General features: G+C 50.9%; 2 protein-coding genes across 5 annotated transcripts in view; both read right to left on the bottom strand.

The window, feature by feature from the left end:
* Nucleotides 1-1,495: 1,495 nt before the first annotated feature.
* Nucleotides 1,496-17,193, bottom strand: MYBPHL (myosin binding protein H like). The gene is made up of 8 exons (XM_025872355.2): nucleotides 15,312-17,193; nucleotides 14,664-14,849; nucleotides 6,477-6,565; nucleotides 5,690-5,918; nucleotides 5,321-5,460; nucleotides 5,018-5,177; nucleotides 4,780-4,916; nucleotides 1,496-3,780 (listed from the first exon to the last, which is right to left on the bottom strand). Exons 1-8 carry the CDS (start codon nucleotides 15,331-15,333, stop codon nucleotides 3,418-3,420), a joined length of 1,326 nt encoding a protein of 441 aa, XP_025728140.1. The 5' UTR covers nucleotides 15,334-17,193; the 3' UTR covers nucleotides 1,496-3,417.
* A 111-nt stretch (nucleotides 17,194-17,304) lies between these two features.
* The window catches only part of SORT1 (sortilin 1), a 63,528-nt gene continuing 55,239 nt past the window's right edge, over nucleotides 17,305-25,593 (bottom strand). For 2 of the 4 annotated variants that reach the window (XM_025872347.2, XM_025872348.2), the window contains exons 16-20: nucleotides 24,769-24,885; nucleotides 24,058-24,166; nucleotides 22,549-22,655; nucleotides 22,137-22,260; nucleotides 17,379-21,919 (exon numbers count right to left, since the gene is read on the bottom strand). In XM_025872347.2, the coding sequence (XP_025728132.1) occupies nucleotides 21,905-21,919; nucleotides 22,137-22,260; nucleotides 22,549-22,655; nucleotides 24,058-24,166; nucleotides 24,769-24,885 (472 nt within the window). In that variant the 3' untranslated portion in view covers nucleotides 17,379-21,904. The other 2 variants (XM_073896196.1, XM_025872349.2) reach the window with 2 other exon arrangements.

Genomic DNA, 25,593 nt, shown 5'->3' with positions numbered 1-25,593 from the left:
CTCACTCTTCTCAGCCAAAACACCCCTCCCCCTGCCCCCAAAGCCTTGTCTAAGATTTACTGCCTCCTAGAAATCTTTTCCTTCAGGGACACCTGGTGGCTCAGTTGGTTAAGCGTCCAGCTTTGGCTCAGATCATGATCCCAGGGTCCTGGGATCGAGTCCCGTATCAGGCTCCTTGCTCAGCAGAGAGCATGCTTTTCCTTCTTCCTGCTGCTCCCCCTGCTTGTGCTTTTTCTCTCTCCCTCTCTGACAAAAAAATAAAATCTTAAAAAAAAATTTCTTTCTTAAACCCATGATTCCAACCCAGACTCACTACAGTGAGGATCACTGGGTGAAAGAGAGGACAGAAAAGAGGGAAGGCCTGAAGTCAGGCAGATCTTGTTCAAATCCCAGATCTGCTACTACCAGCTGCATGACTTGGAGCAATTTATAAACTTTGACTTCCTCATTTGAAAAATGAAAAAAGAGATAAAGCCTAACATTCAGCATTCAAAGCATCTGATGCAGAGAAGGCTGTTTCAGTTACATATTACTGTGTAATAAACCACTCTAACATTTCATGGCTTGAAACAACAGCAACCATTCATCTCATGATTTTACAGTTTGGCCAGGCTCGTGGGAGGACTACCCCTCTCGGCTCCACAGGCAGTAGATTGGGCTTGACTGGAGCTGAAGGGTCTCAGGTGGCCACACATATCTAGGGCTGTGGTGTGGGCTGTCGGCTGGGATGCTTGGTTGTCCTGCATGTGGCCTCTCCTAATTCAGTAATCTGTCCTGAGATTCTTTACATGGGAGCTGACTTCCAGAAGCAAAAGCAGAAACTACTAGACTTCTTGAGGTCTAGGCCCAGACTGGCACAGCATCACCTCCACTATATTCTTTTGGTTAAAGTAGGTCACATGGTCAGCCCAGGTTCAAGGGGAGGGGAAACAGACTCCAGCTCTTGGTGGGAAGAGCACCATGCCCATCCTAGCTAGGATGGGAGGAATTTCTCTTTTGCAGATCCCATCACAGAATTCCTTTAAGATCTTACTTGCTATAAAAATGAAAACAAAAGTGTAGGCAAGGGCACCCCACCTTTATTCTTTCCCCAGGGCTTAATGAGACCGCTCCAGTTTCTTCAGTGTCTCCCAGCCCTCAAGTCTTAGTGCTCTGTCTTCACTTAGCTATGTACGTGTTTATGTGTTCTGCTGTCTGCGTCTCTGTGATGGATGTGCATCCTGTTTTCCAACTCATACCGGAGAGCGCAGAGAGGAAGAGAGCAAGTCATGTTCAGCATCTCTTTCAGCACCAGGCACTGGAGAGATGAATTCAGCTCTGTCATAGACTCTAGACAAAAGGACAGTGTTAGAAACCTCTGCGGAAGAGAATGTGGATATGAGGAGAAAGATGAGTCTGAGGGTCTGCAGATTCCATACAGTCTGGCTAAAGGAGTCCAGTGTTCTAAATGTTTTTTCCCATAGAGAAAGGCTCAAACAGACGGACACTTAGCCACTGAGGATCCACACATTTATTTAGATTAGCCCAAACCAGACGCTGTGCCGGAGCTCCTTAAGAACACAGTCTTGCCCCAGTCAGGCTTTCTGGAGGCACAGAAAAGAAACGGTATGTTGTGGCTGTAACAGCAAACACCCAGCGTACATCCAGGATGCTGAGGCAATCCGCTTCATGCTCCCTGGGTCCTGTGCTGTCACTTCTCTAGTTACCCTGCTTTGTTTCTGTGTGCTTGCTGAGAGAGAGGTAGCAGAGCAAGTCCCGCTGACAAGGCTAACCCCAACGTAACATTAACATTAACCCAGAGAGGGAACTGAGGGGTGGCCAGAGAACTGTCTTTGCAAGCCAACTGGCAGAGAGAGCTCTCCTGAGAAGTCTGTGCTTTTAATGCATCCCTGAGGGTTTTTATTTGCTCTCTATCAATGATGGACTCAACTAAATGGCTTCTCAGATGGTATTCATCCTCAATTTTTATCAGCCAGGAACTGCAAGTCCAAGGAGACATTGGGAACCAGTTCTCCTTAATTCTCCCACGAGCTGCTTTCTCGCCCCACTCATCAGTTCGCACACAGCATTTCCGCTGTGTGTGATTTAGAACCTGAAGGAGCTATCCCATTTTAAACGATGATCTGAGTTGCTCTTTGCCAGTAATGTGCTGCTTGGGACCACATACCCACATGTTTAATTATTATTGACACGAAGGTAATGGTGGTTTCTTCTCTCAGAAGGGAAGGAATTCATAAACTTCAAAGTAAAAGAGAAGCAAACTGATCTGCTTCTCACCATGCTCATGATTCTGAGGTAGAAACAGTGGACAGCAGCAACTTCCTGTCTCTTTTCCATCCCCCACTCCTGGTGGTTCCCCTGATGCATTTTCTTGTAGCACCTGCCCACCTCCCTCCCACAGAACCCGCTTATTGTCAGGTAGATGTTATTCCTTTTCAGAGGACCATTAGGTTTCATACCCGTCATCAACTTGAGTACAGATAGAGGATGTGACGAAAGTAGTACCATCTATAGTAAATTCCTTCCACGGAGATGATAGCAGCTTACCAAAAAAAGTGGTTAAAAGGAAAGTAGTCACCAATGACTGCATGGTTGAAAGACTCAGGAATACATATCTGTCCCAGACTCAACACTAGCCATAAACATGACCTACTCCATTCAGAACCCCAGTCTCTCTTTCCTTACCTTTGTCAGAGTTGCCCTCATCCTCTCGGGGAGCCTCAATGAGTAGCTGCAAGAATTCAGACATTTCTCAGAGTTAACATCTCAAAAATCTCTGGGAAATGTTCTTGTGGAGGAGCACTGGGAAGGGATATACTTCTCAGGTTTCTGCAGAGTCCATGGTGCTAATCAGGAGTCTCCTCAGGGGGAATAATAGGGCATGTAATGGCCCGTTCATTCCTGATTCATGCTGTGCACACTTAGAGAGTGCCCACTGTGTGTCAGAAACTGGGCTCCACACTGGCGGGGATGGGGGGGGGCGACAAAAACGAGTCAGACTGTCCCCGCCCTCACAGTGCTCTTGGTTTAATGGAGAAACATCAGTAAATAGGCATTTATATAACAATACATTAAATGCAATGACGGACGTCAGAACAAGGCGACAGGAATGGATGGATGAATGAATACTTTAAAAGAGGTAGAGAGGATGTGCTTAGCCTTTTAACAAACCGGAGGGGCAAGTCCTCTGGTTTGTTTAAAAGCCTAACAGACAGCTGCAGCTTTCCTGGACTGAGTCAAAGACTATAGAGTTGCAAGACAAACGATCTGAGTGAAGGCCAGGAGGCTTGGGCTCTTTCCACCCCAGTGCTGACTCCTCACTTAAGCAGTGCTGGGAATCTTGGGGTAAACCGATCACCACCCTGTGCTTCAGGTTTCTCCTTTGCAGAATGGAACTAGCCATTCTGTATTACAGAATTATGTTGGAGAGAAATATGATATTGGATAATAAAAACGGCTCCTCGAATCCATCCTGATGATGACAGTGCCAAGAGCACCTGCAGGGGGAGCCAGCCAAGCCCTGCTCCCTGCAGGCTGTGGCTCCGTCCCCGAATTTTCCAGCTGTGGAGAGAGGGGATGAGTTCTGCCCTTACCTTTCACATCCACCCGGCAGTCCACAGACACCTCCCCCAGGGGGTTAACCGCCTTGCTGGTGTAGATGCCCCCGTCAAAGGGACCAGGCTTGCGGATTTCTAAAGAGCAGATTCCCAGGTGACTGAGAGCTCTGTACTTGGGGTTGCCTTGGATATCCATCTTGTTCTTCAGCCAGATGATCTTTGGCTGCAAGATAAAGACGAGGGAACGGCACAGGAGTGGTGAGAACCAATTGTTCTTTTTGTGCTCAATCCCTGGGACTCCTCGCCTACAAGGCTTGGGGACACACCGGCCAGAAAAGGGGGAGGAGTAGGGTGCCTGAAGAACAGGTGGTACGGAATCTAGAAGAGATAATGGTCTTCTGGAAAGCTCCCCATTCCTTACATTTGGGGAGGGGTTCCCTTTCCAGTACCCTCAAAAGCCTTAAGCTCCTTCTGTTGGTTTAAAAGAGCACCTGAAACCTTGCCTGTTCATCAAGTATTCCTGACTAGAAAAAAGCTGGGACCTTCTGTTCCATCCTGTGCAAGCAGGTCCCTCATGGATCCCTAAGTACCGGGCCTCAGGATCTCCTCTTTTTTGTATATACATTGTTGAATCATTCATATTCTATTCCCACTGTTGTTCCCTCTGCTTAGAAAGTATCTAGACGGGGCTTGTTGACATTCTCTTTCTGAGATGTTCTCTCCATGTAGTCTGGCCCAGGGCTTCTATGCAAAAGGTACTTGGTAAGGTTGTAGTGACGTTTTATGCAGTATAGGGTACAGAGGTACAGTGACTAGACTGGAAAGGGCCTTGCTAAGGGTCGTGGCCTCAACTCTAGACAGCTGGCATGCAGATGGCCCTGAGCAGGTGAGGCATAGTGGGTGACGGAGGAGAAACCAGGGGACCCCATCACCTCTGCCAGAGGGACAACTTGAAGCTCACGCCCAGCTGCCAGCTGATCAGTAAGTGACATCTTCATCTACGAGGAACAGACACAAAGAAAGGAAACTGGAAGCCTCATCCACATCAGGCTGTCTTGGACTCTAAGGGCCCTGACTGTTCATAACCTGCCTGACGGGCTGCGGAAGGGGCAGGTGGTGGGGATGGAACAATGATGCGGTTAGAATGCTCTTCCCCACAGCGGAGGTTAGGGCAGGAGCAGGGAGCAACGCGGCCCGGCCAGCCTGTGGGACTCCCGCTCACCTTGGGAGAGGCGCAGACACAGCAGAAGAGCTGCGTGTCATAGGCGCTGACCGTCGTGCGGTCTGCCAAAGCCTGGGTGAACTTTGGGGCTTCAGAGAATTCTCGCTGCGCAAACCCCTCGGTCTTGCAAGCAGTCTCTGAGGGGACCAAGAAGGGCCACGCTGTAGTGCCTGAGATCCTCACCCCTCTTCAACTCTTCATCCTCAACCCTTCCTAGCTCCCAGGCCCCAGGCCCCACCTGCTTTCTGGATGTGCGCAAGGTCAGCAGTGATGGGGGCGGTCTCACTGAGCCCACGCTGGTTCTCAGCAAAGACTCGAAAGGCATAGGAGTTGCCCATGATAAGCTTGGAGACCGTGAAGCTGGTGCCTTGATAACGCTCCAGCACTGGGAACCACAGCTTTGGGGTCCCAAGAAGATGCCGTGAATGAGACCCCTGTTTTGTGAACTCACTCCACCTCAGCCCACCGCATGGAGCTACAGAGCCCCATTCCAGAATGCATTATTCCTCTCTCTCCACACTCCCTCCCAGCTGGGCCTCACCCCAGATTTTGTGTCAGCACGGTGCACGGTGTATCCCAGGAGTGCTGTGTTGCCCGTGTCTTGGAGAGGTGTCCACTCCAGAGTAGCACTGGAGCCCCAAACATCCACCAACTTGATAGTCTGAGGAGGGCCTGGCCTCTCTGAAAGAGACAAGCATGGCAGCAGGCATGGTACAACTCCCACATATGCCTGGGGTTCACTTCGGGAGTGCCCTTCCCCTTCTCTGCTCAGCTATGCCTCCCCTCCTCCACCACTGTGACCCTCGCCATGGGGAGTCACCCCGGCTTCCCCAGCTCTCTGTGATGGCCCCTCTTTAGCCTGGAGAAGGAGCCCCTGAGGACCACCACTCTCCCACTCCCCGCACTGTACCGATCACCAGGATGTCAGTGGTGGCAGTGGTCTCCAGCTCTCCCAGTTGCACACTGAGCTGGTAGCGACCCGAGTCGCACGTTGGGCTTCTCGGTTGAAGAGGATGGAGTCCAAAATTTAAAAAAAAAAAAAAGAGGATGGAGTCCTGCTCCCCATTCCGCACACTCACACGGCTGGCATCCAAGACACAGCCATCATGTGTCCAGGTGGCTCGAGGTTTGGGTTTGCCCTAAGAAATGGGAAAAAGCTGTGAGCAACCCCAAGAGGCCTCGTGACCCTCCCTGCTGCAATGGGGGGTCAGAGCCACCCCAGGTCCTCATGGTGACCTGACTTGAACTGCAAATGCTTTGAGTTAGAAATTGGTGGACTGTCCCAGGGGACTCGCCTCTTTCATCAACAGCCTAAGGATCATGGGAGGAACAAAGGGGTTGGCTTTGAGTTTCCCACCCTCTGAGAGTTTAGGTCACCTGGGGCAGCTGGGGCTAACCATAGCTGCCTAAACTCCCCAGAGCCCTCTGAACCGAAAGTTCCCAGACCTCTGCTGACTGAAGGACATAGGTTCGCCTCAGTTCGTCACATGGGGCATGCCCAACCCAAACCCTACCTCAGGAGTGCAGATGGAAGGGTCATTCTGCCTCAGGCTTCTGGTGACATGGCCCCCTCCATTTCAGGCCATGACGACTGCCCCAGTGCCAGCAAGACTCTTAGTATCTGTTTCCAAATCAAAACCCTGGCCTGGTCCCAGCATGAACCCAACATGGACCCAGCATGGGACCAGCATGATCACCTGGAATGGGATTAGTACGTTCACAGTGTCTCCGACCTTCTGGATATAGGTCTGCCTCAAGGTCTGAGGTAGCCAGATCTTGGGGTGCTCTGAGTGATGGAAGGAAAGAAAACAGTGGGTGGTGAACCTCCTAGGATGGGAGGGGCAGAGCTCAGAGGAAGTGGACACCATCTGCCTGTGCCCCATGGGCAGATGACCCACGTGCTCAGCAAATCCGTCCTCTCCCAGGGAATGGGAAGCTTGCTCCCATTGTCTCGCTGGGATTTAGGGCAGAGTGATTGGCTGAAAGATCCCCTCGAGAGCATTCAAGTCTTGGCAGAAACCACTGGAGTGTGAGCCTGACGCTTACTTCTTTTATTTTTTTTTAAAGATTTTATTTATTTATTAAAGAGAGAGAGAGAGAGAGAGAGCACAAGCAGCGGGAGCGGCAGGCAGAGGGAGAAGCAGGCTCCTCGCTGAGCAAGGAGCCCAATGTGGGACTCGATCCCAGGACCCCGGGATCACGACCCGAGCTGAAGGTAGAGGTTTAACCAACTGAGCCACCCAGGCGTCCCAACACTCACTTCTTTTAATGGGTAACTCTCAACTACTGACTTTTCATCAACTGAGATTTCTTTTTTCTGTTTGTGCACAGACTGGTCTAGCCTGTGCTAGACCAGTCTTCCCCTTCCCTACATTTGTCCTCAACAACGCTTTTATCAAAGCCGCTTTCAGTGTTAGTCTTGACCTCCAAGTGTCAGCCCTGCTTCCCGGCTTGATGCCAGAGTTGAAGAGAAAGCTTTCCACTCTGCAGGCAGAGTGACACTGGACCACTAGGGCAGCCCTGACGTCACTGCTCGGGGAGCTGGCACCTGGGTCCCTTCTTCTGCACGCTGCCCCGCTCGGGCGCCTGCGACGTGCTCTTCCAGTTCATGGGCCATCGCTTTGTATGGACAGACTCTGGGAAAGACTAGGCCTGCTGCTCGCTGCTCCGTGATCTCCCAGGCGTGTCCAGTGAGAAGAGGGGTTAGTCTCTGTCCCTTGACTTCCAGGATGGAGGCAGGAGATGCTCAGGAAAGTGTAAGGTATGGAGTGTAAGTGTAAGGTATGGAGGCCACCCAGCTGTGACCTCTCTCCTCTCAGGGAGCCTCAGGCTGCCTTGGCTGAGAAAGTGCAAGCATCCCACCCGGCTTCCCTTGGGAGCCTGGCTGAGGTGACACCATTTTCCAGCTTTCTGGGGCTCTGGCCTCTCCTTGGGCAGAGATGGTCCCCTGCTGCTGTCGTCTTAAGTGGAATTGCGAGAGCACTTCAGGTCCCACCAACTCCCCGGCCTCTTCCCACAATTCATCCGAGCAGTTGTAAACCTCACCCAGTTCACAACTGTGGCAAACAGCGGAATGGTTTGACAGAGGTTTCCAAACTTTCTGATAACATTTCCCGGCAAATACATTCCTGAGCATTCTACCGCAGCGTATGTGTGTTTACTTAAAAGTTGGACTGTTTAAATATGTACGTTATACACTGCAAACTTCTGCGCGGTGAACTTTAAAATAAAGTAAATAGACTTTCCACTATGTTCTTCCTGCACCTCCGTTTGTAGCCCACTGTTTAGAGACCAGGACCTTCCCTCCCGCAGTCTGCCCCCATCACCGTCTCGAGATCACTTTTGGCCCCTGTAAGTGAATATAAACACGGACACTCAGCGCACGCTGTCCATGTTATTGATCTAGCTTCCTTTCTCGCTGCAAGGCTTACATTTCCCCCTGGGTGGTACAGTCTTGGACTGCACCTCACCCTGGCCCCTGGCAAAAGCAGGAACTAAATGACGCAGGGCCTCAGTGCTCTGAGCCACTGTCCTGCCTGTGCGGCTCAGGGCCGGTCGCCTCCGGAAGAACACCACAGCGACCGAGCTCTGGCAGCTGAAAGACACTGCTCTGCTTGCCCTCTGTTCAACTTTGGCGGTTTGGAGGGGGGTGGGGCATGAAAAACAGAAGAAGTGTTTGTGTGATGTGTTCCCTCCTGTGGCCATCTTGGCGAGCAACGAAGGAGTTGAGAACAAGCGGATATGACTTAAGGGTTTTCTGGAAAAAGAGGGCGGCAATTGAAAAGGGGGGTCAAAACCTCATCTTGTTGGGCTTGGTTCCAGACTGTTGGGTGGGGAAATAGCCCTTCATGCTCGCTGGGGAGAAGCCAGCTTTGCTGTCTCCTACTCTGCCTGCTTGACACAGAAGGACCTGGATGAGCCGCCGGAGCAAGGAGACAGGGGGGAAAGGCCTCGGAGGGAGAAACACTTTTGTGAAGTTAGGCTGCCTCCCCATCTGGAAGAGTATGCCTGCAGGACCAGTTCTCCGAGTATCTGCCCGCTTCCGGGCCCTCCCCTGGCCACTGGGGCCTGGGCACCAGTCAGGGCCCTGGCGGTGATCTCGCCCTCAGGAGGAGGAGGCAAAGAAGGGAAGGCAGAGGGATACCCTCAAGAACTGAACAGGTTGGGGTGAGGAAAGGAGCCCGGTTGTCACGCCTGGAAGATGTGCTGTCCGAGCCCTGCTCAGACCTCAGGTGGGAAATGGGCTTTTCTAGAGATAGGTGCAGGCTGACGTATTAATTTGTGCCCACTGGTGCTTCTTGTGCTTCTTAGACAACTACCTTGGAAGATGTTAGCATTGTTGCACCTGAACGGAAGAGAACGATCAAAGAAATAGGTTTATGTGGAACGTAAAGTAAGATGGTGGCCTAGAAGGACGATGAGCAGAACGGCCCTGAGATGCACAGGGGACCCCAGCGCGGGCAGAGAGACAGAGGAGAAGGGCTGACAGCTGGGGCGGCAGTCTCTTCCTCCCTGGGGGGGGGGGGCTCCCCTGCCAGTTCTTTGCTGATAAGCGGGCTTCCCTGACAAGATGATGAACTGACAGGGAACAAACTTAGTAGAATGTTGTGAGTCTGAGGATTAGTAGGTGAGGATTCGGCTGCCAGCAGGCTCCCAGCCCCCAGGGGGAGAAAGAGGGTGGGCTTGAGGCCAAAGCAGCTGACAGAGTGCGGGAGGTGGCAGGGGGAGTATTTGGCGGCTGCAGGTACCCGGGCAGCAGAATGCTCTTTTCCAGCTCCACCCAGGCCCTCTCGTGTGCCTGAACAAGCGAGCAGTCTGCCCCTTTGCTAAGAATGTTAATCGGAGGGCTCATTTGGGGCATCTCTTTTCACACATCCGCGATCAAGAGAGGTCTTGATTGTACCGACCTTGGGGGAACGTGGCTTTTCCCTGACGCCCAAGGTCTTTCTGCTCCTCAGATGCCCAGGACGGATGTGAACCAAAGATGAGAGCCCTACGGCACAGCCTGGGTTTCCTGAGACCAGTTTGAGACTTTGAGTGTGGTTTTCTTCCATCATAGAGTCTTGGGGAAAAGGCATTTTGAGAAAAGTCCTTTGAGAGACATTGGCTTCTGAGCTGTGCTGCTCTCAGCATGGCCTTTCTCTCAGACAGAATGCTGTCTAATTCTTCCTCGAAAATTAGCAGAGAAGGAGACTACTACTTAAAGTCCAAAGATCTTGACTCCTCTGGATTAGAAAATTCCTCTTAATTCTACCCTAATTTCATTCTGAAGTTTATGCCCATTTCCTTATTCGACGTTCATGGGAAATAAGTGTTCATATTCTCTCAAAATTTCCCTTCATGCCGTTAAAGACTTTCTTCCAGCACTTTCTTAAGGGCTGTGTAGTTCACGTTGATATGATTACTTATGGCCTGGAGTGTGAAGGAATAAGAGACACATTGAAAGAACAAAGGGTGTGTGTGTGTGCGCATGCACCTATGTGTGAGATAGAGTGTGTGTGCAAGTGTGCGAGACTGTGAGCATGTGTGTGTGCATGCATGTGCCTGTGTGAGTGAATGGCTACCCAAAAAGAGCAAATGCACAAGGCAAGCTATGGCTTTGAAACAGTATGTGGCCTTGGCCTTATCAGAAACTTGTCTGGAGGGCACCTGGGTGGCTCAGTCATTAAACGTCTGCCTTCGGCTCAGGTCCTAATCGAGCCCTGCATTGGGCTCCCTGCTCAGTGGAGAGCCTGCGTCTCCCTCTGCCCCTCTCCCTGCTTGTGTGCTCTCTCTCTCTCTCTCTCTCGCAAAAATAAATGATCTTGGGGCACTTGGGTGGCTCAGTCAGTTAAGCATCTGCCTTCAGCTCAGGTCATGATCTTAGGGTCCTGGATCGAGGCCCGCGTTGGGCTCCCTGCTCAGTGGGGAGTCTGCTTCTCCCTCTCCCTCTGCCTTCCACTCTGCCTACTTGTGCCCTCCATCTCTCTGTCAAATAAATAAATAAAATCTTTTAAAATAAATAAATAAAACAAATGATCTTAAAAAAAAAAAAAAAGAAAAGAAACTTGTCTGGAGGAGCACCATAGGAAAGGTGACCTCCGAAGCACTTGTGAAAGACAGGAGTGTCAGCTTCATGAAGACTGTGAAACTAAGGTCAGAAAAAAACGGAAGGACATAGAATCAGGCAAACACTTGCCTGAGATTTGTGGCAGAGCCACAAGAGGGGAGAGGCCTGGGGCCTGGAATTATTGCATGCAGAACTATTTTTAATAGAACTAAATAGAGAAACTTTTTAATAGAAATGAACATCTATTGTTTTTGAGCCTTCGGTTCTGAGGCCTATTTGTTACATGGACGGGCATTCCCTGACAAGCACGCTCTCTGCCCCTAGAGCTCTGCTCTCCAGCACCAGCGACCCTGCGCACCACTGAGATCTCCACTCCGTGCCTTTCCACCCCTGCACTCCCTGTCGTCCTCTCGGTTACCACTCTCTCTCCCACCCAACTTGCAGTCCGGTCATTACACCCACTCCCTTGTGTACCCGCTCAGATCCCTTAATCCTCTGGTACTGCACTGTGCTCTCCTAGCCATGGCCAACCCCAGTGAAATGCTTTCCAGCCACTCAGTGCCCACATCTGCACACTGGGGAAAAATACAAGCGAGGCTGACTGTAGGCTGATGGCCACTAACTCCCCAATGGCCCCCTGGCAATTCTTCCAGACTTCCTAGGTCCACCCAGCCTCCTTATTCTCCTGGGTGACAACTGGACACCTTCCTCTTCTAAAACCCCCATACCTTCTCCCTCATCCTCATCCTCAGTTGATGACCTTGCTAGTGTTTCAGGCCTGCCTATAGCTTATTCTTAACTCGGGAGTCAGAAAAAGCCTTAAAACCTATATCTGATCATGTTGGTTCTCACTTAAAACCCTGCCCAGGCTGCCCATCAGTCTCGGAGTTGAGCCAGTCTTCACAAGGGTACTGCTAGCTCTCTGCCCCCAAACCTACCATTATCTCCCTTGTGCTGCTACAGGCACAGTGGCCCCGATCCATAGGGCACACTCCTGCCTCAGGGCCTTTGCACTGACTGTTCTCTCTGCATGGGAAACATTCACCTCAAATATCTGCATGCATTGTTCTCTCATCTCCTTTAAGTTGCTGCTTAAATAGCACCTTATTAATGAGACTGTCACTGAATATCCTGTTTAAAATAGCAAACATATTTCCCACACCCAGCACTTTCTGTCCTCCTCTGCTTCATTTTTTCAGCACATTTCTGACATATTACATATCTTGTTTGTTTATTTATTGTCTATCTCCTTACACTAGAATGGAACCTCCACAAGGGGAGTTATTTTTGCCTATTTTATTTCTGTAGCAGTGCCTGGCACATAATAGGCATAAAAGAAATATTTGTAGAAGGAAGAAAGAGGTTAGGAAAGGAGGAGGGAGGGAAGAAGGAAAAAAGGAAGGAAGGTTGCTCCCAGGCACGGGCTCCAGCTTCCCAAGCCTGGAAGACACAGAATAGTTTGGACTGAAAGGAGATGCAGTTACTCTGAAATCAGCAGATGGACCCTTCCTCTGGGTCTCAGAGTCTCCTCTTCTTCACGGCAGGGGTGCAGCCTGTCCGCCAGCCTCCCACTGATGCTGCCTCCAGGACCCAATGCCTCCGCGTAGTGCTGAGGATACACTGAAATTGTTTCCCAGTGCCGGCCACCTACTTCTGCTTATTTAGCCACAGAGCAGGCTTTCTTGACTAAAAGCTCAGTGTTGGCCAGTTGCAGGTTATTTTGATGTTGCAGGTGAATTTCCGCCTCTGGTGCCTACTCCGTTTCCCATGCACACACACGCTCACTGAGGGGCCCCTCTGGGTCCCGTGGTGCTCCCCATCAGGTAGAGGAGGCATTAAGAGGAAGAAAAAGTTCTTGGAGCTCACAGGGACTTAGGGACCATCTAGGCCAGGTCCATGGCACCCTGAAGGACCTTTGAATGGGCTTCAGGGATTCTGTGAGCTCCCTGAACTTGTTCGAGTATTTTTCCTGGAATAAGATTCCACAGACATCATCAGATTTTCCTAGGGGTCCATAGCCATCAAAAGGTTATCCTTCAATTTACAAATGAGAAAATGGAAGCCCAGAGAAGGGCACCGACTTGCCTAGGGTTACAGGACAGAGCTAGGATTTGAACTCCTATCTTCTCTAAGCAGATAACAGAATCGAACATGCTTTGCGAAGTATCACAAGCAGTGCTTACTATCACTGACCTCTGGAAGGCTAATGAATCGAGCTGCTGGCGCTGGTGGTCCTGAGACGGGGGCTCTTGAGGCTGCACTGTGGCGGCCGGCCAGGGGCTGTCAGGAGCCCAGGGCCCACAGCAGCCACTCACAGCCAGAGGGAGGAGCGTGGGTGAGTTGGATGCCCTCCCCCAGGGTCTTAGGGAGATCAGCCAAGTCGGGAGTCAGCAGTCCCGGCTCTCATTCTCACTCTGTGGCTTATTCCCTGGACCTTTTGGGGAAGGAACTGGTTTTCTGCCTCAAGACCATCCCAGCCTAATGTGCTCACAATAACTTCTGTTACCCCAAGCTCCTTTTCAATGGAGCAAATTCAACCGGCTCTCTGCCTGTGACATTCAAACAGCTCCCGAAAACTCAGCGTCTCCCAGGAGGATGAGAAGAGGCAGCCAACTTTCCCTACCCAGCCCCATTTGCAGGTAGACTCAGTCTTCACTCCTGCCTTGGAAATATCTTATTATCTATTCGCATCTTAGTTTGACCTCTTCCAAGGCACTTTGGATCATCTCAACAATTCTTTCAACCGCCCTGCTAGACAGGTATCCTTACCATTTTACAGGGAGGAAATTGAAACTGAGCAGTTGGTTGGCTTGTCCAAGGGCACAGAGCTGCCGGAGGGGGCACTGGGCAGAGTCTAGATCACGTCTTCTCCTACCTCTCCCTACTCTGGGGTTCCATGAGCTGCTTGCTTGCGGTCTTTGCATCCCCTGCACTCAAGATGTCAAGGGGCCTAAAGCACAGACTTTGTGCAGGTAACCGTCTTAAATGTGCGAGGTGCCTGTGGTCCCTCCTCCCAGTTACCGCACAGGAGAAGGAAAAAGCCTGGCTCCTGCCTTCCATCTCTAGCCAGCCGAGCCAGGCACAGTGGCGACAGCCCAAGTGAACATCACAGAGCTCGCAGAGCTGTTAGCTGCAGAGGCTTCAGCCAGGGGCAGCTGCGGAGTGGGCGGCTGGGCCGCCAGCAGGGACACCCGGGCCTGGCAGGGCCACCCACCACCTCCTGGCTCAAAAGTGCCTCTTTGCTTAGAGGCCCACAGACACCACTGTGGAAGGGAGGCCAATGGTCCTCCTTCTTCCATGGGGCTCGGGACCTGAGAGGCTGGGGTTTTCCCTGGGAGCCAGCTGGAGTGTTAGGGTAGGTCCTGGACCCCCAGCACTGCCCAGGGAGAGGCAGAGTGTCATCCACTGTTTGTTCACCACCCAGCCTCTTGGTTGCTAGAAGCTTTTCATCTCCCCCTTCTAATGCAGACGGCCACCTTCGCACCCCTCATTCCCTTCCTAGCTGGTATTAGTCTATCTGGTCCTCGGTCCCCGGGACAGACATTTTATACAGGTACAAATATAAACAGATCATTTTTAGTCACTGTGAAGTGCCACAAACACCATTCACTGACTTCTCAGCTAAAAAGCACAAACCTAGCAGAGACACTTGAGCAGCAAATAAGAATCCACCAAGGAAAGGGGTGGGGGCTCCAACTAATGCTCCTCCGTCCCAGGTACCACCCATGAAGTCGCTCACCTCTGCACAAAGCTAAGGAGGTGCAGCCGGGTGTTAGGGAGACCTCCCAACTCCTACCATCCCAGCCGTCTCGCCCTTCCCAACCCCCCAGGTCACCGTCTGTAAGGGACAGGAGCTGGGGAATGGGGCAGCCGGACTCTTGTTGAGATAAAGCCGGGGGTCCTTCAGCATCGGCTGGGCTCATTTCTTTCACCTTCAGTATGGATCCCGAGGCCGCCTCCAGAGCTGTGGCTGCTTCCATGCTGGGCCACCCCAAGGCTGGGCTCCAGCGGGAGATTTTCACTGTTGGTGGTGAGGGAGGGGCTAAGCACCTGCTCTCCAGCCCGGTCTCCCAGGGTCCCAGCCACAGGCTTATGTAACTGGCCTGGCCTTCTCCCACCCGGCTACTCTCAGCAGAAGGGCTGAAGCAGGGACTGGGGAAGAGAGGGACATCAGACAGCAGCCCAGAATAGCCGCAGGAGGACTGAGGGGGCAGCCCTCGTACAGCACTGCGGAGGGAGGGGAGGGCCTGAGCTTCTAACAGCTCCCCTGACTGCACGCACAGACCACACAATGGGGCCCTGGCTCAGCAGGCTTAGCTGATTCACAGGCACACCTTTAAGGGCTCCTTCTCTCTCTCTGCTCCACAGTCAGTGAGCTGTAAGGTCTTGCCAACTCGCCCTTTTCGGGGGTCTGTCCCCATCCCCTCCGTCTAACCCCCTAGTGGCAGTGGAAGGCGGAGTCCGCACTCCGGAGCCAGACTACCTGGCCTCCCATTTGGCTCCATCACCCACCAGCCTGTGTGACTTGCCACATATCACATCTCTCTCGGGTCTGTTTCCCCACCTGTAAAACAGAGAGGATAATGACCATAGGGTTGTCGCGAGGATTATGAGAGGTAATCTGTGTAAAGTGCTTAGCAGAATGTAGCCGACGAAGTGCTCCATAAATGTGAGCTATTTTTAGGTCAGGCCGGCATGTGGCCCTCTGAGATAAAGCACCAGCAAAGTGAGAGGCGGCCTGGGGCAGGAGGCCGGAGGACGTGTGTGTGACTTCTGGCTGTGCCACTCACTCATGAGCTAGGTGACCTTCGGCAAATCACGAACTCTGAACCCCAGGGCCCTGGGCTCTGACACAAGGGATGATGATGCCATGACTGTGTTGAGGAGAAAATGATTAAGTGGAAGGAAGTGGCCAGACCACCGTGTTAGTTACATACTAAAGGTCCTGCATGATGTCTCGGCTCACCAAACCATCATTCCTCATGTTCTGTACCCTGCATCTAAATGGTTTCCTATCATATCCTCACTTCAGTAGCTCCAGAAACCAGCATCCCCTCCCGTGTGTGTGTGTGTGTGTGTGTGTGTGTGTAAAAACGTTACTTTTTAGAGCAGTTTTAGGTTCCCAGTAAAGTTGAATGGAAAGTACAGAGTTCCCACATACCCGCTTCCTCCTTCCCACCACCCTTTTCTTTTATGGAAAAAAAAAGATGAGTGTGGTTGAATGAATGGGCTCTTTACACTCATTTTTCCCCTTTAGCCCTCAATTTGGAGGCCGAGTCGATAGGATCCCAGGCGCCTGTGCTCCTATGGGGTGTGAAATCTCCTCTTTGCAGCTTGTACCGGGGCTGAGGGCCAGGACAGCCTGCAAACACACTTCCGGCCCAGGAACCTATTTATCAGGAGCTGGGATGGCAGAGGAAGGCGCTACGGAGCTTGACCACTGAGGCCGCACTTGCGCCCCATCGGAACTAGTGTGAAGGCCTCTGCCTGATTTCTCTTGCCTGACCCAGCCAAAGCCCTTGTAAGCACCGAGTCCCCACACCAGGTGGTATGAAATTGGCCTAGACTTTCATTCTGAGCCCGTTGTTGCAATAAAGGTGTAAAAGAATCAAGTTAAAAATGCAGACTCCTAGGGTCTGTCCATTACAAAGTCTAATTTAATGGGTCTGGGTGGGGTCCAGGAATCTGCATTTGAACAAGCAACCTAGTGATTCTGGTGCAGTCAGTCTTTGGACACTAGGTTGGCTAGACTTCCTGAAAATAAAACTACCATACACGATCTCCTGGAGGAGGAACTCCTTGGCCAGATAGCCGGAGCCAGGGACAGCTCCTCTGAAGGAGCCGGCTCCTTCAGAGCAAGGTCTTCTGCCTTGTCATCTTCAGATCATGATGTCAGAGTAAGTATTCATTGGAAATGTCCCCCAGGATGGCAGACTGAGAAGCAGTCTTCAAGGCTTGGCTCAAGGCTCAAGGGAGGACGGGAACCTCTCCTAAAAGAAATATTTGGGGAGAAAGGAAAGCCGCAACTCTTTGAAAGGTCCTTCGATGAGATGGACCAGGCAGGACTATGAGCAAGAACCGCAAGAGAAATCTAAGAGAGGCAGCTGGGAAGGTACTGAACTTAAGCTTTCAGTGTTGTCCCTTGTCAAACCTGCCTGAGGAACAGCTAATTCGGGACAATCACTCTATGCTGCTGTGTCCAGAGGAAGTGGGTAGCACTCACACCCTGAGAGGGCGTGTGGGGTAAGAACGGGGAAGCTGGTGCTACAAATACCCATGGGAGGTAGACCTTTAGGGGCGTAAAGAACAAGAAAAACTAAGTTTTCCCCCACAACTTACCTAATACTTCTCATGCTACCAAGGCAGTCCTGGCTCTTTACCTGGCTTATTCTCTGGTTGCTGGAGTTTGATTTCTGAAGCTAGAAACACTGGGAAATCTATCATGGCAACAAAATGTAGCTAGTCATTTTGATAGGTCAGGTAACAAAGTCCAGTCTGTTTTATTTCTAACCCAAATATTGCAAATATACAGAAAATTACCAGTACAAAGTTAAACACATCCAGATTTATTTACACAATGCTAATAAAGAAATTTAAGTTTGATTTCCATTTTGTGGAATTTTGCTATGGGATCTGGCTTTGTTGTGTAACTGACATGGGTCACTGAAACTTGATTATCCCACCCCACATGCAATGTTCTGTCCCAAGGGAACAGAAGACTTGGGTTTTTAGCGCACATGCAGTAATGATGTTAGTACTGCTTTACACTTCAGTAGGAAGGCAGCTGTCCCACAGCTGGGGGAGGGGCAGAGAAGTTACAGGGCAGGGAGGGACCACATGCTCAGAAAGGGAATGAGAGACAAGAGAGGGCTGAACAACAGGCACATGGGGACCCTGAGCATTTCTGTGCATGAGGATGAGGGTACGACCAAAACCCTCCTTCCCTAGACGTCCAAACACGGGAGGTGGGCAGGATCCTCGGGGAACATTCAAGTCACCCGACCACAAACCGAGGGCATGCGGAGGATGAGGGCTGCATGAAAGATTTGGGACATATCAATAAATCATTAACATGTACACTATACAGATTATACATGTATATATGTACATATATATATAAAGGTACAGATTAGTTTATGTTATTCTATATAAACAAGGATGCTTAAGAATGTACTGGTGTGAAAAAATGCATACAGCAAGTTGTTGAAGACAGTTTCAAATTAATGTTCTGACTCTTACTGTTATAATGCAACATAACCAAGGAATCAACATGCTCCTGCTATGTCAGTTGGCCTCCATGAGTGCAAGGCCCGGCGCTGCTCAGGCAGGGCGGTGCTCCCAGAGCTGCTGGGCACACGGGTGGCAGATGAAACAGAATGTCTGGCACCTGCTGAAGGCCAGCGCTGAAGGTCTGGCCCTCCCTAGCACTCTGTCATGCGGCACATCTTACACTTTGGTTTTGTTCAAAGGACATTTAAGTCCATGTTTACCTCCCTGCTTGAGGCCAGATAAGTAGCAAAGTTGAAAAGCTGAATCTCCGATTTTAGCAGTTCCAAGTATCCAGGCTTCATATGGGGCGAGGAGGATGTACCCACAATGAGCAGGAAGAGCTCCAAACCACTGCATATAGAGGCAGGGTTCTTTAGGGCTCTCCCGAAGGATAAAAGGACCTCTCTACTTGGAGGATTGGCCTAGAACATAGAGAACTGACTGAAACTTCGGCCAGCCCCGCCACCCTGCACTCCTCTCGGTATCCTGGCCCTGTGACCAAGGCCACGGGAGAACCAGCTGTGGTTTAGAGAGCCAGCGCAGGGGCTGGAGCTGGCCAGCCTGGTACTAAGGTGTCAGGAACGAAAGGCCAGCTTGGGCATGGAGAGGCCCAGAGGCAAACCCAGGAATTAGAGAGGTATACACCGGAAAGCCTACTCAGAGGCAGATGTCAAATTCTAAATTTCAGTTATAGCTAATCTATTCAATCTCCTGAGCCCAGCTTAGAATAGCCAGAACCCTCCAGACGTTTTTCTTCTCCTAAGTGGTGCCCCCATTCAAATACCAGCCCAGGTGCATGTACCCCTGGCCTCTAGAGTCGTTAAAAACCGAAAGCCCCTGTAGGTCCAAAACGCCTATCACAGGTGAGGGATGGTGAGTTCTCTGCCTGGATCTAAAAGCTCAGATCACTGTAGATGGCTATGTCCAACGTATCGTACAATGCTCAATCCTATCGCTAAGACCTCCAGAAATCGTCTCTTCTCCTACCATCAAGCCTGAGGTTTTATACAATGATAAGCTACACTTTACTTTCAAAGATAAGGCTCCTAACCTAACGTCAGTAGGACAAATTAAAGATTGTTTTCTCTTCGAAGCTGTCATGGATTTAGGTGGTTATACTCTCCGGCTGACGGCGTACGTTTGTGAGTGAGCGGGCAGAGACAGGAAACTAACTAGCCAATGAAGTGGGGAAGCCAGGCTTGTTAGCAGTCCTCCAAACAACCGAGCCAGCCAGCAAGCCAGACGGGGACGAGAAAACAAGAAGGGAGAAGGGTGGCTCATCAAGGGAGAGCTCACTCCTGCAACCAGGAGAGGGGCAGTTTCTAAACACATATTCAAAATTACCATTAATTTTTCTTTTTCAGCCATGAAAAAAAAGGAGAATAAAATTTTCTGTTTACCACAGTGGCAAAGAGGTGCTCCCTACTGCTCCCACAGAGATGCCACCGACCCCTATCCTAAAGGACAGCGAGGCCTCCGTACGCAAGGAGCCCTGCCTGCTCCAGGCCCGCAGCACCTGCACGCATAAAAACGTTGAAGAGCTCTGAAGACAGCCGACCAGCACTGCTCACGATGCACACAGGGACCTGGACAATTTACTCACTTTTTGTACCTTAGCTCTGTCTCCAGAAAAATGGGGATGACAAACCCCTGCCTTCAAAGAGAAAGTCTCATCGAGAATGTTGTAAGTTTCCAGGGACATAATGCCAAGAGAAAGTGCTCGGAAAACTGCCAAGTTCTACAGAAATCCCAGATACCCTTAGAAGCACAGCGCTCTCACCTTATTAGAGAAGATTAACTTTCCTGCATCCTAAAACAAATCAGAGAATGACCACATACGGGCACATCTACCCCGGGAGAAGGAGTGCAGCAAAAGTGGGTCTTGGCTGGGCATCAAAATCACTTTGGGCAGGAGGTGAGGGTGTCCAGGAGAAAGACCGAGGCTTTATCATTTGTGAGCTGGTCTATCTTTGGAATTTTTTTAAATTTAAAAACTCTGCCAAATGAATGAGCACTTTCGGGAAAATGGTCTTTTTCCCAAAAGACCAGTGCTCTCTGGCTCGAACAAATACGAATTCTCTTCACAAAAACTGTCCTAGCTTTATTTCCCAACTGAAGCTCCCTGACTCATTTAGTTCTGCTGCAAGCTTTGAAGTCTCTAACCTTCTCCATCCACCCCCTCTCCCACTTTCCCTGCTGCTGCTTAATCCATTCTGGGGAGGAGAGAACGCAGCCATCTGCTCACGCATTCTGACAAAAGTTGATTTGGCACGTTTACTTTTTCATGACTTTATCACCATAAAATGAACTAGCAGCAAAATGGCAGTTACCAAAGAATGTCCCAATCATAATCACTGGGAGAATCTGTGGCCAGCACAGTAGGGATGCTAAGACCAAAAATGTACTATACTATATTCCTGGATAGCAAATGTTCAAGCTGTATTAAAACGAATTATTGTAGCTTTCCATTACTGTGTGGCCCCCCAAAAATCGACCTCACCACATTCTGTTGTTGACTTGAAAGAATGTCCAATGGAAAACTTCCTTAAATTTAAAGTATGAACTTAATGCATCACGTAAAACATCACCTACACTGGACGTGTGTTTTCAGTTGGTTCCGCCAAAAGTTTCATGCCAACAAATTCCTTGGCCAAGCTGGGAAAAATGGGTGAGGAGGAGAGCCTGGTAATAAAATCCTGATTTTTAAAAAACAGCCTATAAATCTGAAAACATGTCTAGTCCTGGCTCGGCGTGCAACAGCAGTCCAAGAGGAAGCAAGCAAGTAAGCGGCCGTCCTAAGGATTCACCACTGTGCCCACAGGTGGCAGAGGACATGGAAGACTGTGATGTTCGGTCCTCAGGGGCCACCACGGGCACCCTCCCTCGGCTCCAGCAGAGAGACCACTCAGCCTGGGCAGACATCCAGGGCAAGCCCTAACCCTGTCCTTGAGCAAGTCCACTGGCACAAACATGAAGCACGGCTGGAAAGATCTTGGAAGAAGCAAGAATTTGTCCTTTAATAGTTGCTAAATCTAGTCAAGTCCCTGCTGCTCCCTTCTTCCTGCCCCAAGTTAAAAATATTGCCCTTTAAGTTTTCCTGATTTAGTGTCTTGGAAGCACATGGTTAAGTCAGTTGCCAAAGGGCAATTAACAAGGGTATTGCCTAATTAAACAGAGGTGGAGGGGAAGAGACACCACTGTGGTCTATGGTCCCCCAAAAAGCAAGCAAGCAAAGGTGGCGTATGTGTGAGGGGGCTGGCGTGCAGCGTTCTCAGGGCAGGGCTGGCCCTGGCCGCGGAAAGGCCGCCAGGCCAGGCCAGTCATTGCAGCCCCGAGTCCCTGTCGAGTCCCTCTCAGCGGCTGCTTCGCATCGCCAGCAGAGCCCGGGGACAGCACCGAGTACTTTGTGAGAGCTGATGCTGGGGTTGGCAGGTGCCCTGGGGCCCTGGGGGCAGGTGCCATGCAAAACATGCAAGGGGGGGGCGGTTAGTGAAAAGTTCCCTTCCAATCCCATTTCATTTCCCTTACTAAACAAAAACAAAACCAAAAGAACCCATACTTTGCAAAAAGACAGAACTTGAAATAAAAAATTAAAGAATTTAGTATCCCCCCCCTTCTCAGAGCCAATCGTGAGAGTGTTTAGGGTCCCCACCCCCCTGCATTTCTTTAGCGCAGATCCTTTTGGCTTTGGTGGAAGCAGCAGAAACAGCTGGGTCCCTCGCAATGGGAAATTTATTCCCCCAAGTCGGGCGTGTGAGAGGTACTGCGGTTCCATCATCTGTGCTCGGTCCCAGCTCCTTTGAGGAGCTATTCCAGGAGGTCCTGGGAAGAGAAACAGAGACCATATTATTTGCACACTAAAAAATTCCTCTTTTGAAAGTTATGACCTGGTTTCCGGGCTGGCCAACTCTTACAGTCATTAAGTGCCTGCTCCTGGCTCACACCCTCCTCTGCCTCAATCGGATCTTGATTACGAACAGGAAAAGAAACACTCTTTTCTTGTACTTCTGGAGCACCCCTCCAGAAGAAATGGTCTCACCTCATCTGAGTCGTCGTGATAACCACTCTTATGAGTGCGGGAGGGCGTGTCCAGGGCATCCACACCGTCCACACCGTTGGCCTCTGCGTGCTGCTGCAGCACGGAGTAGCGATGCACCAGGAACCTGGGGAGGGAAACCTCCGTGACCCTCATGCGGCGAGCGGGGATGCGTTTCTGACAAGACTGTGGGTTTTCTGAGTTGTATACACTCACAGCATGAGGCCCGCACACAGGAAGCACAGCCCATAGTTGGCATGTGGCAGATAGAAGCTCTGAGAAGTTCTGGGCCCGATGCTTCAGGAACATCGCTTCAACTAGCAAGTTTTTGCTAAGGGGGCCGACTCAACCACACGCCCTGGGCTGACTCTGTGGCTGGAATTCAGTACCTCTGATCAACTTTCATGCTCCTTACCTTCCGCCACAGACGTACTTCTTCACAATGAGCACCCCTGCTACGACTGTGACCAGCATCAATCCCACGGTGGCCAGGATGATTGGAACAGAGTTTGACTTGGAGTTCTCGACAAATTAAAACACAGACAATTTCAGGTGTGCACCTTCTAGGACTGAGCTCCATGAGGCTGCTCCTTCCCCTGGTTTCTCAGTGAATGGTCTGCAGTCTCCAGGCCCCTCGTGCTTTCCCAGGCCCCTCAACGGACTGTCTCAGTGCTACCAGGAGTGGATCACCGATAGCAGAGGGGAACCAGAACGCTGGCTGCCCCAAAGCTGCCAGAATGGTCCAAACTCAGGGGCTCTACTGTCCGGGTTACCCTGGGAGCCTCGGCAGAGACCTAGGTCAAAAAGCAATTGAGGCTGTTTTCTGCTAGCCGTGTGGAGTGGTGGAGCACTTAGGGGCACAGCAGGAAAGGGAGAGCATGAGAACAGCGGGCTGAACGAATCTGGAACAGGGCCAGCACCTGGGAAGGAGCTGGGCCAAAGCCGGATCAGGCAGGACATCATGCAACACAAAGACACTTGTTTTTACTTAATTTCTGGCATGTTTTTACAAATAAGCCTTTTCATATCATTGTTGGAGTGGGACCTAACCTGCTGCAGGGTGGGAGATAGGGAGTGCGTGTTTTCAATGAATCCAAGAGGAGGCAGAGCTGGGTTCTGGGACACGCTGTGTCCCTGGGCGCGGGAGTCCTGTGCAGTCACACACACACATTCTGAGGACAGCCACCAGGAGTGCAGGGTCGGGTGCAGAGAAGAGGGAACTTGCCCTCTGACAAGGACACACACCCACACATTCTGCTCCTGCTACCTTCCTAATCCTGCCCATGTCAGGCCCTCATCCCTTAGAAGGCCAGAGAGGAGAGGACAGCAGATTGTCCAGCTCCCATTTTATGGATTAGGAAACTGGGGCCCACAGCTGACTGCCCCAATCACACTGCTGGTCCAGTGCTTCTTTATCAAGAGGTTTCCTCTTCACCATTTTCTACATCCTCACCAGACAGTTCAGTACTACAGAGCTGTAATCAGCCCCGTAACTTGCTCCCACATCACAAACCCACTGCTATCATAGTTCAGTTGTCCAGTAGGAATGCAGTCGGCGTGACTCAGGCCAGAGCCCACCTAAACGATGGCCCCAGGCTCCTCTCTTCCCACCCTTAACAGCCCGACTTCAAGTCTTTTCCGTAAATGACTCTCAGCTCCAGAAATGTCCTCAACCCAATGCTCCCAAGATTCGAAACAATTTTACGGAATTCTACATTGTTTCCCCAATGAAAAAGTTTTTAGTAGGGAGTTTATCATCGCGTGTGACCCATCCTCCATCCCAGTGGTTTCCTGTGCACAGCGAAGCCTGCCCGAAGTAGTTTGGCCACTTTGTATTCAGTAATAAAATCCTTAATGCTGTCCCTTTGTGCCTGGCAGAACACAAAATCCCACTGGTACCTGAACCAGGTCTACTTTAGCATACCTGCTTTTCAGGACTCAAAAAGTTGCTTGTGCATTTCTTTTTCAAGTCTTTTACTTCTCGGACTGGATTCACACCACCTTGGCATCTGTCTCCTGGAATTTTTCGGTACCTGAAAAGGCAGAGACAATTTGTTATCAGACCATTAGGATGTACTCCTGGATTCTTGCCTCGTTCCTGAAAACAAGATTTGAAAAGCTGCAGAAAAGCTTCTCAAACTTCCACCACCTTTCAGCCTGAGGGGAGAGCCACAGGAATGTTCTGGGGATGTTTGTGTAGTTCCAGGCCTTGAACAGACCAAGCAACCCCCGGCCTTGCTGCAGAGGCATGCCTACCTTTCTGCCTTAAGAGATCGGGCCAAAGAACAGTGACCCAAAGAAAGCACATTAACGCGTGGTACAAAAATGGGAGGGGGGAGTATTTGGGGGGGGCACTGTGTCCCCTCCAGAGCAGCACTGCCTAATACAGTGGCTACTTACATTTAAACTAAGTAAAATTAGTTCAGTGCCTCAGTTGCCACACAGGGTAGTGGCTACCATATCAGACACAGCAGATGAGAGGGCATTTCCAGCGCCACAGAAAGTTCTGTTAGACAGTATTTTCCTAGTATGCTCTAGAAGACTGCTTGCATGGAGGTGTGGGGCGCTGTGAGTGGGGGCTCACTCTGCACGGTGAGGACACGCCCGTCTCGATTCAGGAGGAGAGCTGCCTCACCCATTTGTTGTCAGGTGCTCCTCTCTGCCGTACAGACAAAATTCCAGATCGTGGCCCTTCAGTTCTGGCTGTTCCACACATTTGGAGTCATTTTCTGGACGGAAGTAGCCAAAATCACTGTAAGAGTCAGCAAATAAAGTATCTTTCAGAGTTGCTGAAAGACAGTGAAGTGACTAGTAATGAAGGTTTTATGTGGGGCGGCAGTGGCAGATTAACATTCTAGTCTTTGGTCGCACGGAAGCAGCTCAGTGTCATCTGTAACGAAGGTCCACTTAGGAGGACAGACATGGAGAAGGCTTAACTGGGGGACCAGGGGCTTATGAAGCAGGCCCGGTGGACTTGGGACTCGGTAGCAAGGAGCCCTGCCCAGACAGCAGCGGCTCCAGGAAGGGACCGACTGCAGCAGGGTGGGGACTCGCGCGCTGAGAACTAAGACACTGAGAAACAGGGGCACCGGGGACAGATCTGAACCCACGGGGCTTAGTCATCTTTTTATTTACCTTCCACTCACTCACTGTTATGTTCTCTGGTGGCGTACCCTAGGGTGTATGTCAAATCTTTCCTACCTGCCCCATTTCTGTCCCTCTTAGCTTCTTAGATGATCCTTGTCTCCAGTGTGAATGCCTGTCCTGCCCTCCATCCGATCCCATCTCTCCACAGTGCTTCCCATCGGCTCTCCTTCCTCTGCTTCCCCCAGGAAGTACCACGCTGCCTCCTCTCCAAGGCTGACCCCCTGCGTGAGCATCCTTGGCCCAGCCCTCTGATTGCCCAGGGCCCGTGCGGAGGGACCGCGAGGCCCACTCACCTGCGGCTGCTCCTTACCCT

The sequence above is a fragment of the Callorhinus ursinus genome, unplaced genomic scaffold (assembly GCF_003265705.2).
Source record: "Callorhinus ursinus isolate GAN/ISIS: 27379988/994484 unplaced genomic scaffold, GSC_fseal_2.0 scaffold9, whole genome shotgun sequence".
NCBI classification, from domain to species: domain Eukaryota; kingdom Metazoa; phylum Chordata; class Mammalia; order Carnivora; family Otariidae; genus Callorhinus; species Callorhinus ursinus.
This window is presented reverse-complemented; position numbering and strand designations above follow the sequence as displayed.